Genomic DNA, 14,936 nt, shown 5'->3' with positions numbered 1-14,936 from the left:
TCAGATGCCATCACCTTCGAGGTGTGCTGTCGGAAAACAGCGACGATGCCACCTATTTGATAAGACTACAACAGGCACTTACATAGAAAAAATCTACATTTTTTTCTAACTGCTGCTCCAACTGCTGATACGGAATAGTAAGTCCAGTAAAACCACTCTCACAGCAGGGACACCGCATAAGGCAAAGCGCCTCCACACACTGCCTCTTTTGCTTGTTACAGTGTCAGGCTTCCACTGACCATCACCATCTTCTATTCTCGATACACAGAAATGAAGACAAAGCTTCACTCCAGATCATCAACATCAGGGGCCGGTTGGTGATCGTAGGGTATGTGGCTGCATCTGCGACTACACGTTAATGGAGTGTGCCGACTGTCAGAGCTTTGGGAACATTTACCCCCACAAGTCCCCACACTGTAACCTCACAGCGCCTCCTGTTGAAGTGCGAGCAGGGAATCTACGTGGCGCTCTGACGCAGCCAACTGTCACGAGTTGAAAGCAGTGGTGCCTCCAGATGACACTTGATTTGCAGCTGTGTCTGTGACAGTAGCCAGCTGACCTGGGCACAGTCTACTATACGGATCGCCACACACAGCTGGGGCAGAGGATCACCCCACGTGGCAGCCCGCATGTACGAGTGGAATCCTTCAACGTCCTCCCCTGGACTCGCAGTCAAGGCTGTGGCTGGCGTTGTAGCTGGCTGTCGCTGGAACGAAGAAGTCGCTAGATCGGGCTGGGTGGGTGCAGGTTCACTCGCGCCGTTCGCCACGACGTACCGACTCCGTAAGGTCGACCTCTGCTGGACACACTCGCCTCGTGGTGCATTGCAGCCGACCTCCAGCAGAAGTCCTCAGAGCGCTGTCTGCTGGACCTGAGGCTGCTGCTGCTGCTGCGGCACGCCGTCACTGGAGACGGTGGTCTGCCTGGAGCGGCGCGCCGAGCTGGAGGCGGACGTGCAGGCGCGCCCGCTGCCCCCGGCGGCCGCCCCCGCTGAGGCGCCGCCCCTGCAGCGCAGCCGGCGCGTGCATCGCACCAGCGTCTTGCGGAAGGCGCGCCGGAACTTGCCAGACATAGCGTTGTACAGGATTGGGTTGATGGCGCTGGAGGCACACAAACCAGACTTATCACGAAAGTGCGATCTGCAGCCTAACGACTGATTAAATGTAAGAAAATAACCTGAAGCTTTGTTCCCAGTGATGAGACGGTGAAAGACAAACAGTTATATGAGATCCTTATAGAATTACATTGAACATTAATGGAGGTTCAGATGGTGTGTTCTCATTTCACAAATTTAATGAACAGTGTTGCGCTAGATTGTAACGTTATGAAATACTTTGTGTAAGAAGCTGCACAATTTTCCTGTCAGATCTTGATAAAAGTTCTATATTGAACAAAGATTTACAACTTGCTTGAAATCTACAGAAATATAAAATTCTGCACTTATCAATACACAAAACAGCAGTAACCTATGATTACATTATCAGTGATTTGCAATTGGGTTCAGTCAGTCCATACAAATACCTGCGGGGCACAGTTTGTACAGGTGTTAAATGGCGTGTAAACGTTCGCTCACTCGTAGGTAAGGCACACAACAGATTTTGGTTCCTTGCTAGGAGAGTGCGAAAAAGCTGCTCCTCTACAAAGGACATCACTCACATAGCACTTGTTCCCCCTAGCCTAGAACATTTTCCAAGTATGTGGGACCCATGCCACACAGGACTTAAAGGGAGCAACAGAGTAAGGCATTCATGTGTTGTACATTTACATATGTCCTCTACAAGCTGCGGTATGGTGCGTGGCGGAGGGTACCCTGTACATGACTTCCATAAGGGTGGTACCGACTGATGATCTAGAAACGACTAGCCGTTTATTATCATGAGGTCGATAGTGAGAGTGGACTATGCAGAGTAAAGCAGAAAGAGACGAAAGCTGTTGGCAGCAATTTGGAACAAGTTCACGTACCGAATTGAGAGTGTTACTTGACATTTTTGCTCTCATTATTTGTTTTCACATGCACTTACGTTTCTGAAAGAATTGATAAACTAAATTTAAGTTTTGAACTTCATATATCCGGTCAGTAGATAGTGACAATAACACGTAAATGCAAGTCATTTTCATTAATAAAAGTTAATTTAATACCCGCCAACTACCGTTGATCCCCGTACACCATCGAGCCCGTCTGCAGTGTTGTCGAGCACATTTGGTCTCCAATCTCATTGACTGGAGTAGAATCGCCTTCAGCGATGAGTCCCTCTTCGAAGTGAGCAACGATGACCAGCGAATACCAGTCTGGAGACGCCCCAGGAAGCGTTGGAATACCAGCCTGATTCTCGCCCACTCCACTGCCCAAGATGCAGTGGTGATGGTCTTGGTTGCCATTTCATTTCACAGGAGGACACCTCTCGTTGCAGTCCTCGGCGCCCTTACAGCTCAGCGGCACGTTGACAGCATTGTGGGCCCCATTTTGTTGCCCTTCGTGGTGAGCCAACTTGGGCTTACATTTAAGCAAGATAACGCCAGACCGCACGCAGCGACGGCTTCTACTGGTTGCATTCATGCTGCCAAACCCTACTTTGGTCAGCAAAGACACCGGATCGTAGTTGAAAATGTTTGCAGCGTTGTGGGCAGGGCCCTCCAACCAGCTCGAGCTCTAGACGATATGACGCGCCAGTTGGACAGAATTTGGCACGGTATCTGTTAGGAGGACAACCAACAAATCTATCAGTGAATCATATGTCGAACATAAGGGACACAGGAGGACCAAAGCGTCATTGAACTGCTGAATTTCTGAACATCTTTATCGTGAATAAATCACATCTACCGATTTCCGTCCCATTTGGAGGGTGTATACCCTAACAGTTATGAAATTCATGATCAACAGCTTCTTCCTTTCCACAATCAATTCATTGTTCAGAAAAATCACTAATTTGTATTGTCTGGCACGTTAGAAGATGAAGAAAATAATGAGAAAGTTCATTCGCTAAAAATTTCATGTGGTAAGCACTCTCGAGATTATACAAGTCCAGTTTTACTTCAGCTTAATTTTTTTCTGACTTATTGCAGCTTATCTGATATTGTGAGGAACAGTGAAGTACAGAAGTTTGTCTTAATTTTAATTTTATTTCACAAAAATTGTAGCAATTTTAATTTACACCTCATAATTTATGTTACAAAAATGTAATAATCACAACAAATCATACCTTCCCTTGGTAAGAAAGAGGTATACTAGTTCCGTTTTGTACACTTTGTCTCAGATCTCCTAATGCACAGCTCAGATTTTCGTGTCCATGGTGACAAAATGTCAGCCGTTACGGACCACAGGTCATACCCACGGCGTCGCTTGCACAGACTCGGTTCTGTGTGAAGTCTGTATGTTCCTGCCCACACACTTACACCTTCCTCTTTTCGTCTGGACACGACAGACGGGCCGTAAATTTAAGAATATCCGTTACGATTTCTTTGTGATTTTCACGACAGCGCTATGAAGTAGACAACTGAAAGATCTACAAGGATCTACCGATCTACAAAGATCTACTGAAAGATCTACAAAGTGCAGTAAGCACTTGCGAAACGCCACTCAAATCAGAATCCCTGATACACAACGAATCTGAACTTGCGTTAGAGCTTCATTTTAAAAAGCTGTTGCAGATCAACGCTGTCCCATAAGGCATGTACAAGAAGCAATGACAGAACGATCGCATAATCATGTCCATTCAAGGCTAAATTTATTCGGTAAAAAATATAACTCGCAGAGTCATGTTAGTACAATTGAAACGCAAAATTATTACTCACAGAAATGAGATTGCTGATAACTGCCTTTAATTTAACATTGGATAATGTCTTCGAGCAAGCATGTACAGCACATTGTCGAAACAGTTCAAATTATCGTAATTACGAGCTACTGATCTGTAAATGGCATTTCCTCATGACAAAACCCAAACACATGTGCTGCAATTTACTGGCGGTGAGTGGCAGCATAAATGAGAGAAATACACAGCGCGGAACGTGCATAATGGTTGCACATCGGCTGGAAGCAAGTCAAGAGACTATACACGGCAGAAAATAATAAAGGGCGAACCCGCGCGATCATGTGAGTTCTGTTGGACAGTGTTACTGTGAGTAACAAACCTACGTCATACTTTTCATCATCTCCCAAATAGGAATTGTGTGTTGCATGAGATAGAAACATATAAGAATGAAAACGATTCTTGGGTAGTTGGTGATGAGCTTTACTTGACTGTATTTGCATGTATTGTAATGAGTATTTTTTTTTTTGAAGTTTTAAAAATAATTTTCATTGAATACACTGTGTGTTGTAGTTATTTTGCTGTGTTTTCATTACCAAACATTCATCAAAAATTTTGTTGTTCATTTTCATTTTTGGATTGGAGTATTGTATAAATAAATTACACTTTCTTATCCCTGCCGACCGAATTCGACGTTTACCGCTACAAGGGGATATCGAAGATACAGTCACATTGCCGTTTTGTTACTGACTCTCTGGAGAGAGAATAATATATATGACTATGCCACCGGTGATGAGCCTTACTTGACTGTATTTGCATGTATTGTAATGAGTATTTTTTTTTGAAGTTTTAAAAATAATTTTCATTGAATGCACTGTGTGTTGTAGTTATTTTGCTGTGTTTTCATTACCAAACAATCATCAAAAATTTTGTTGTTCATTTTCATTTTTGGGTTGGAGTATTGTATAAATAAATTACACTTTCCTATCCCTGCCGACCGAATTCGACGTTTACCGCTACAAGGGGATATCGAAGATACAGTCACATTGCCGTTTTGTTACTGACTCTCTGGAGAGAGAATAATATATATGACTATGCCACCCTCAGGCAAAGTAAAGGTTTACAGGCTCTTATTATGTAGACCGTATAATATGGACTGAGAATAAACCAAAGAAAGACTAAAGTAGAGGGGACCAGCAGAAAGTAAACCGAAGATAGATGAAATGAGATTAACAATGAACTTAACATCAAAACTGAAAATCACGTAGCACAGAAAGTGAGAGAATTATGCTATCTTGAAAGAAAGTAACATATGACCGACCAAGGAAGGAGAATTTGAGAAGCTACAACCACAGAGATAATCCCTCGGTAAGAGTAATCTACAAATATCAAACACAGGCCTTAATTTCAGAAGAGAATTTCTGAGAATGTTCGTCTGGAGCACAGAATTCCATAGAAGTAACCTGTGGACTGTGGAAAACCGGAAAAGAAACGAAGTATCTGAGTAGTGGCGTTACAGAATGTTGCATAAATTACGTGGACTGATAAGGTATAGAACGAGGAGGTTCCCTTTACAGTAGATAGGAAAACAAATACATGCAAGTCTTGGAGTCGCTGACTAGAAGAGAGGACAATGATACCACATGTGATAAAATGTCACAGTAAAATTTGCATAATACTAGAAAGTGTTGTATATGACAAAACTGTAGAGCAGGGTAGACATTCGAATATACACCGCCTGTCCAGAAAGCTTCGGGACTGTCTTTATTCCTGGCGTACAAGCGACGCCAGTGCAGTAACTACGGCGGAAGCCTGAACTAACAACTGTAAACATCAGCTGTCCATTCAACTAGTTAGCTCGGAGCAGGCATCGTTAAGTAGTGGAAGTGCGAATGTACTGTGTCAGCGTTATTGTGTGAAGAATGGTAGTGGAGCAACGAACTGAACATCCCTAAATCAAACGTTGAAGACAGTTTTCAGAGTTTTTTGAGGAAGAGAAAAGTGTATGCAAACTCTGTCCAGGATTCCTTGACTCTCGAACGAAAAACAACGGTGCCTGGACGTCTTCGGAGCCTTTCTTGAAATGAAAAGTTCGGACGATACATTTCTGGAAAAAACCCTGACCGGTGCCTAGACTTGGTGTTGTCAATACGAAACTACAACAAAACGGCGACCTCCATAATGTACTTCTTTTGGTTCGCCAAGACCGAAGAAGGTGCGAATCGGACGTGCGAGTTGACAACATACCAAAGAAGGGTGTTGCTGACAGTTTCACTTGGTTGTACGAACGTTTTTTGTGTTGTACTGATGTGGGGAGAGACCACACACAGCTTTTGATGCATTAAAGAAACGATCTTCACTTTTCTCTTTTTTTATACGTTTTTATTAGGTCGTTTTCTTGTCTCCTTGGCTGTTCGATACCAATTTTTCCATTGATTTTAAACTCACTTCCCAATGAACTAGAGACCTGAAACACTCAACATAACTCAGAACTGGATGACAATGCAATATTAACTCGTTTCCTTGTCTGGTAGGTGGCGGAGAGTACTATGAGTAGCACTGCAATTTCCCTCTTTACGAGTTTCTGTCGCTAATGGTTCACGGTAGGAACGATTGCTGGTGAGCGTCCAAGAGACCTCGAACCTCTATAACTTTTACCTTCAAGGCCTTTTCGTGGGGTATACGTAGGAGGCAGTAACATTTTGGTTGACTCAGGTGAAGAGAAACTGATATAAGACTGAAATTTACGACATGTGCATTTTGTAAGCTCGTTAGAAAGTTTAAATTCTATTGAAACATTTAACACACACGAGACTAAAAAGCAGAAAATTATTATTTGAATTAACAAGCTCTTTAATGTAACACGTTTAAAAACAAATTGAAAAGTATAAAATAATTTATCCCTGCGCCATACAGATTCGTAACACTGTGCAGTTAGTCCTGGGAATATATGACTGTGTATTTTCCATAGCTATGACAGTGTTTGTAAAATTTAAAACGGGAAATTTGGAGGCTCTGCAACAGACGATAGTGAGGATTGTAGAGAGAGCATCTACATCTACATCTGCATCTGCATGGATTCTCCGCAAATCACACTTAAGCGCATGACAGATGGTTCATCGGATCACTTACACTTTAATTCTCTATTATTCCAGTCTTTCCACGCCAGGCTCTGATTTCCCTTACTTTATTATGATGATCGTTTCTCCTTCTGTAGGTCGGCGTCAACAAAATATTTTCATATGCGGAGGAGAAGCTTGGTGACTGAAATTTGCTGAGAAGATCTCGCTGCAACGAGAAACGCATTTGTTTGAATGATGTCCACCGAAAATCCTGTACAATGTTCGTGACACTCTCTAACCAATTTCTCGATTATACAAAACATGCTGCTCTTCTTTGAATTTTCTCGATGCACTCCATTAATCCTCACTGGTAAGGATCTCACACTGCGCAGCAGTACTCCAAAACAAGACGGACAAATGCAGTGTAGACAGTCTCTTTGGTAGATCTATTGCATGTTTTAAGTGTTCTGCCAACGTAAGGCAGTCTTTGGTTCGCCTTCGGCACAACATTTTCTATGTGTTCTTTCCAATTTAAGTTGTTCGTAACCGTAATTCATAGGTATTTAACTGAATTTACGGCTTCAGATTATAATGATTTATCGTGTAGCTGAAGTTTAACGGATTCTTTTTAGCACTCATGTGGATGACGTCACACTTTTCATTGTACAGCATCCGCAACAAATGTCGCAGAACGTTTCAGGGAAAGTCTTGAGTTCGTAGGAAATAAATATTCAAATTATCCTTTAGTTATAGGTGGACACTTTAATCTAGCGTCCATTGACTGGGATAATTGTACGTGTATCACAAGGGGCAGAAGTAAAGACTCGTGTGAAGTTATTCTAGGAGCGCTCATACAACCTTGAGCAATCGGCTAGAAAACCAACTCGGCATGGGAACATATTAGATATCTTGGCGACAAACAGACCTGATCTTTTTGAGGAAGTTAATCCAGAAGAAGGTATTAGCGACCATAATGTCGTTGTGGCTTCTACGTCAGTAGTAGTTGGAAGAAAATGAAATTAACACCATAGAGTTTTTTGTTTGGTACAGCAAATAAAAGTATCATTAATGAATATCATTATAGTCAGCTCCAAGCAATCACCGCGAGACACAAAGATATTGAGCATCTTTGGCCGGAATTCAAAGGTATTGTCCACCACATGCTAGAGAAATATGTGCCTAGGAAAAATATAGGGGAGGGAAAGAATACAACTTGGTTCAACAAACATATTTAGAAGTTGCTGAGAAAGCAGAGAATTTTGCACAGTCGATTTAAACGTAGTCACTGTCCCGCTGACAAACAGAAATTATGAGAAATGAAAGCAGCTGTCAAAAGGTCAATGAGAGAATGTTTTAACGAATTTGAAAGCAACATTCTATCTGCAGATTCTAAAAAAAAAAAAATTGGTCGTAGGTAAAATCTATGAACGCTACAAATAATTCAATATCTTCTCTTGCTGACAGTACAGGTAATGTAACGGATGATGATAAACAGAAGGAGGAAATTCTAAACCTAGTTTTCAAAAACTCGTTTACGGTATAGGACTACAGCACCATTCCCCCTTTCAATTAGCGAAAAAACGTAAGGATGGCTGACATAGTGTTTAATGTATGTGGGATTGTAAAGAAGTTAAGATCCTGAGACGCCAGGAAGGCATCTGGCGCAGACGGTATCCCCGTAAGATTTTATGTTGACTATGTTACCAATGTAGCACCATTCTTATCCACCATCTGTCAGAGATCATTGGAACACCGGAAAGTGCTACGGGACTGGAAGAAGACCCAGGTCATAGCAATCTATAAAAAGGGTAGAAAAGCGGATGCACGTAATTTTCGGGCAATTTCACTGACGTAGATTTGTTGTAGAATCACGGAACATATTTTGTGTTCAGTCATAATGACCTTTCTAGACTCTGAAAAGCTCATCTGCAGAAACCAGCACGGTTTTAGGAAACAGCGGTCATGCGAGACACAGCTGGCCCTCTTTGTGCATGATACAGAACAGGCTCTAGATACTGGCTCCTAGGTTGATGCCATATTCCTCTACTTCCGAAGCGTTCGACTGAGTTCCACACTGTCGCTTGCTACAAAAAGTGCCCACTTACTGTCTATTCGATGAAGTATGCAGTTGGATAGAACGTTTTCAACCGACAAAGAGCAGTATGTCGTCCTGAATGGGAAGACTTCAACAGAAACAAGCGTAACATCAGGTGTGCCCCAGGGGAGCGTAATAGGTCCGCTGCTTTTTACTATTTACATAAACGATGTGGTTGGTGCTATTGACAGCAACATTCGACTGTTTGCCGATGATGCTGTAGTCTACAGGAAAGTAGTATCACACGAAAGTTGTGAACAAATCAATGAGGATTTGCAGAAAATAAATGCGTGGTGCAATGACTGGCAGTTATCTCTCAACATTAGTAAGTGTAACCTACTGCGTATAACAAAGCGAAAATCCCCATTAACGTACGAGTCAAAATATATGCCCAGTCTTTGGAAGCAGTAAGATCCGTCAAGTATCTGGGTGTGGCTATTCGAAATGATCTCAAATGGAACGATCAGATTACACAAGTGCGGGTAAGGCGAACTCTAGATTGCGGTTTATTGGTAGGATCCTGAAGCGCTGCAGTCCTTCAACTAGGAAAATTGCTTGCAATACTTAAGTTCGTCCAGTCTTAGAGTATTGTTCGTCTGTGTGGGACCCTTACCAGCTGGGTCTGATTCAAGAGATTGAGAAGGTCCAAAGAAGAGCGGGAAGATTCGTGGCTGGTACATTTAGCCTACGCAAGAGCGTTACAAATCTCATAGAAAGTTTGAAGTGTGTAATGTTACTTGAATTACGTAACCATTATGGTACCTCACCTGAACCTCTCGATACCAGTAATATTCTACTGTATTTCTGTTAATTACTTAACATATTTCTGAGACAACATTCAGATTTGATTTCACTTTTGATACATCGATATGTTTATATTGCAATGATATTATCTACATCTACATCTACATCCGTACTCCGCAAGCCACATGACGGTGTGTGGCGGAGGGTACCCTGAGTACCTCTATCGGTTCTCCCTTCTATTCCAGTCTCGTATTGTTCGTGGAAAGAGGGATTGTCGGTATGCTTCTGTGTGGGCTCTAATCTCTCTGATTTTATCCTCATGGTCTCTTCGCGAGATATACGTAGGAGGGAGCAATATACTGCTTGACTCTTCGGTGAAGGTATGTTCTCGAAACTTTAACAAAAGCCCGTACCGAGCTACTGAGCTTCTCTCCTGCAGAATCTTCCACTGGAGTTTATCTATCATCTCCGTAACGCTTTCGCGATTATTAAATGATCCCGTAACGAAGCGCGCTGCTCTCCGTTGGATCTTCTCTATCTCTTCTATCAATCCTATCTGGTACGGATCCCACACTGTTGAGCAGTATTCAAGCAGTGGGCGAACAAGCGTACTGTAACCTACTTCCTTTGTTTTCGGATTGCATTTCCTTAGGATTCTTCCAATGAATCTCAGTCTGTCATCTGCTTTACCGACGATCAACTTTATATGATCATTCCATTTTAAATCACTCCTAATGCGTACTCCCAGATAATTTATGGTATTAACTGCTTCCAATTGCTGACCTGCTATTTTGTAGCTAAATGATAAGGGATCTATCTTTCTATGTATTCGCAGCACATTACACTCGTCTACATTGAGATTCAATTGCTATTCCCTGCACCATGCGTCTATTCGCTGCAGATCCTCCTGCATTTCAGTACAGTTTTCCATTGTTACAACCTCTCGATACAGCACAGTATCGTCTGCAAAAAGCCTCAGTGAACTTCCGATGTCATCCACAAGGTAATTTATGTATATTGTGAATAGCAAGAATGACATGCTGCATTCTGTTATCCTGGAACTCTTCAATCCAATCACACAATTGGTCTGATAGTCCATGTGCTCTTACTTTGTTCATTAAACGACTGTGGGGAACTGTATCGAACGCCTTGCGGAAGTCAAGAAACACGGCATCTACCTGTGAACCCGTGTCTATGGCCCTCTGAGTCTCGTGGACGAATAGCGCGAGCTGAGTTTCACACGACCGTCTTTTTCGATTCCCATGCTGATTCCTACAGAGTAGATTTCTAGTCTCCAGAAAAGTCATTATATTCGAACATAATACGTGTTCCAAATTTCTACAACTGATAGACGTTAGAGATATAGGTCTATAGTTCTGCACACCTGTTCGACGTCCCGTCTTGAAAACGGGGATTACTTGTGCCCTTTTCCAATCCTTTGGATCGCTACGCTCTTCTAGAGACCTACGGTACACCGCTGCAAGAACAGCGGCTAGTTCCTTCGCGTACTCTGTGTAAAATCGAACTGGTATCCCATCAGGTCCAGCGGCCTTTCCTCTTTTGAGCGATTTTAATTGTTTCTCTATCCCTCTGTCGTCTATTTCGATATCTACCATCTTGTCATCTGTGCGACAATCTAGAGAAGGAACTACAGTGCAGTCTTCCTCTGTGAAACAGCTTTGGAAAAAGACATTTAGTATTTCGGCCTTTAGTCTGTCATCCTCTGTTTCAGTACCATTTTGGTCACAGAGTGTCTAGACATTTCTTATGTGTATTCTTTCTTTTGACACTATGATCTTTGACGTACTTGTAACTCTGATTTTTGGGCGCGTAAGCGATTATTAGTTAGTTGTTGAGGGTTTAAGAGTCGGACTTTGAAAAAGTAAAGTCGTGGACATCATGTTGGAAAGACGCATATTGTCGTCAGCTTATAAAATGTGAACTTTAACAGTGACTGTGAGGAAGATGTTTTCAAGTATGTTTTGTATTGTGAAGTGGTGTTTTGTGTGTTACGTGACATTGCAATAAAAGCAATTAAAAGGAAGTGTAACTTAAATTCGGAGTGGTGATTATTTTTTTTACATCACTATTGTGCTAACTTTGAAAGGTTTAATCTCCAAGAATGGTTTGAGAAGCGCATCTACAAAACTTTTGAATATAGCAGAATAAAACCTAGGCCTCTTTGCATCCGAGCTTGGAATCATAATCACCTAGATTTTCAACGATTGAGCCTTGATTTTACCACGAGACCAGCGTGGGAAACACAAAAAGATGAGTGCCTAGTTTATCCTTATTATTACATGAAATGACTATTAACTGTGCTCTAATGACACCTGCCACGTAATATGATTGTTGTTCCCCGAAAATGCAGTATTTAGCAGCGTGAGCAACACCACAATCGTTATTAAAATTTTGACCTTTGTTGTGGTAGGGTTGTTAGAAGTGGGGCACCCTTGCAGATAGACGATGCGCCAAAAGGAAGGGACTGCTCACTAAATTACAAAATCCGATCTTCGCCGAGGATGTAGAGCATATATTATTACCACCAACTTTCAAATCGCGCAATGATCGCCATTCAAAGGTAAGGGAAATTAGAGCTCGTACTGAGGCGTTTAGACACTCGTTTTTCCCTCGCGCGTTCTGCGAGTGGAACAGAGCGGGGAAAACATGACTTTGGCGCGAATTTTGCCGTCCGCCACACACCGCTTGGTTGCTAGCAGAGTACACATTTAGATGTAGATGTTTAAGGTCAGTTTACAATTTTCAAAAATGACTCTGAGCACTATGGGACTTAACATCTTAGGTCATCAGTCCCCCAGAACTTAGAACTACTTAAACCTAACTAACCTAAGGGCATCACACACATCCATGCCCGAGGCAGGATTCGAACCTGCGACCGTGGCAATCCCGCGGTTACGGACTGCAGCGCCTAGAACCGCACGGCCACCGCGTCCGGCTACAATTTTCGAGCCATTCTTTTATAAATTGTTTGCAATTTGGTTTGATCTTCTGATGAGTTTACTAGGAGATAAATGACAGCGCGATTTGCAAATAACCTAAGACGGCTGCTCAGGTTGTCTCCTAAATCGTTTATGCAGGTAAGAAACAGCAGAGGCCTAATACACGACCTTGCGAAACTCCAGAAATCTGTTCGTTTTTACTCGATGACTTTTCGTCGTTTACTACCTATCTGACGGGAAATAACGAATCCAGCCGCATAACTGAGACATATTCCATAAGCACGCAACCTCACAACAAGCTGCTTGTGAGGTACGGTGTCAAAAGCCTTCTGGAGATCTAGAAATACGTTGTCGTTGATAAAAATCTGACAATAGTGTTGGTGACTGAGATCAACTATTCATGCATCAGTTACCTATTGAATGCCCTGACTTTTTTGTTTTATGTTTTACAAGTATTGTCACAACTATTAAAAATTCACAAGCACAGATTTTCCGGGGTATCTGGGTGGGATTAAGAATCTCTACGAAGATAAGAGAAATTATTTTGTTCTTTTCAATCCGTTTTAAGAAAGTATTATATTAAAAAGTTTTTATTTCAGTATCCTTTATTATTACAGTTCCGAAACATTTTGAACTAACAATGTTACAAGGCAAATCGAAGAGGTTGAGTGCAGGTGCTCTGAGACGAAGGGGTCGGTGGTGCAGGAGACTGAAGACCCGAAAGCAGTGACGACGAGAGGAAGAAGGGGGTGATATCTTGTGCCGCTACGCAGCCCATTCGGCTCCTCATGGGGCTCCAATCTTTACGTCTCCATCCACCGTATCGTCATCAACAATATCATATGCCCTCAGCTCATGAGTCAGTGCGATGAGATTTGGAAGTAACCGAGGACATCGGCGAGGGCGTCTGGTGATCGAACTTATTCGCACCAGCTCTTTTCCACTCGCTGGCGAAATACTGGCGATTAAAATGGTTTCCACTTCCAACGCCAGGACTCGATCCGGCTACGGCAGGTTCCAGCGCCGCCTCGGAGGCACGCGCTGGCGCTCGTCAGACAGACCTTCCGCGGGCCAGGCTCCAGGACCCGCAGCCCAGCCTCGAGCAGTTTTCTCCATGGGACAAGGTAGGTCAAGGTTACTCACTCTTGAATAAACACATATTACAAGAATGGATGCACGTAAATATGTATGTATATACGTATGCTTCACATCACATCGTAAAGCACTCGTCGATTTCAACCAAACCCGCTAAACACATGCCTTACTGTCAGGCAGCAATCGCTGTCGTGGTAAGAACCACCCACCCGTCATAGTTCGGGAGATATGACGTCATACACAATGAGGTGCATGAAAAACTGCCGTATCATAAATGGCGTTTAAATTTGTTACTTCTGTGTTACTAACTTTATTCCTATCTTACTTCGCAGACAGTATCCACATACGACACTGCATGTACACACACAAGTATATTATTGTACGACAGATAGTTCAACAGATATTACGTCGTAAACACTGAGATGCGTGAAAAAGTACCGCATCATACATGAAGTTTCAATACATTCATTCTTTACTACTAAGCCACTGGTACAGTCGACTCAACTTCCATGAAATCCCACAGACCTAGCAGCGGTTTGACAGTTTTCAATTGCGAAGAAGCAGTCGTCCGTGGGCGAAAACGGCAGCCGTCTACAGTGTGGCATTGACATAGAGACGTTTACGAAATTGCGTTGTAGACACGGGAAGCAACTGCGCCCAGAGTACAGAAACTGTGCAGGGCTATCTCACACCCATTCTTCTGCAGGAGGACATACAAGGTTTCGTTTCTGGTAGAAAAACGGGAATGACGGGTCTGTCATCTAGTCAACCTATCCAAATATCTATTCCAATACTAACAAAAATGCATCGAAAACGACAAAAATTTTGTTTAAAACTATACAACTTCTGTCGAAAACTTAAAAAAAATCTCTTTTTTTCTGAAAAAATACGCTTAGTTTGGGAACACAAAAAATCTCGTCTGCAGAAAACTGATGACGCCTCCGCAGGAACCAAAAACTTCTTAACGGTATTCATACTATTCTTAAAATATTAAAACTACTTTTCGGAAAAGGTAGCATTTTCTACAAAAAAGAATCTTCTTCGGGAAAACTAAATTGAGCTTCATAGCGATAAACTCTTCTTCGGAAAAAAAAGTAATTTTTTTGGAAGAGACAAAGTATTCTTCGGAAAAAAGTACACCCCTGTTCGGAAACTTTTTTTGCAGTCAGTAAAGGCTTCAGAACTGAGGAATTATACTAAACGAGTCTTCGGACTGAAGACCAGAACGATAACA

General features: G+C 42.3%; 1 protein-coding gene across 1 annotated transcript in view; it reads right to left on the bottom strand.

Annotated features, from left to right (window-relative positions):
- Window positions 1–850: 850 nt before the first annotated feature.
- The window catches only part of LOC124798093 (thyrotropin-releasing hormone receptor-like), a 169,028-nt gene continuing 154,942 nt past the window's right edge, over window positions 851–14,936 (bottom strand). The window contains exons 5-6 of the mRNA XM_047261336.1: window positions 1,045–1,100; window positions 851–990 (exon numbers count right to left, since the gene is read on the bottom strand). Coding sequence (XP_047117292.1) covers window positions 851–990; window positions 1,045–1,100 — 196 coding nt within the window. The remainder of the gene's footprint in view (window positions 991–1,044; window positions 1,101–14,936) is intronic.

Source organism: Schistocerca piceifrons, chromosome 5, assembly GCF_021461385.2.
Source record: "Schistocerca piceifrons isolate TAMUIC-IGC-003096 chromosome 5, iqSchPice1.1, whole genome shotgun sequence".
NCBI classification, from domain to species: domain Eukaryota; kingdom Metazoa; phylum Arthropoda; class Insecta; order Orthoptera; family Acrididae; genus Schistocerca; species Schistocerca piceifrons.
The sequence above is the reverse complement of the archived record's forward strand: the minus strand, read 5'-3'. Positions and strand labels throughout refer to the sequence as shown.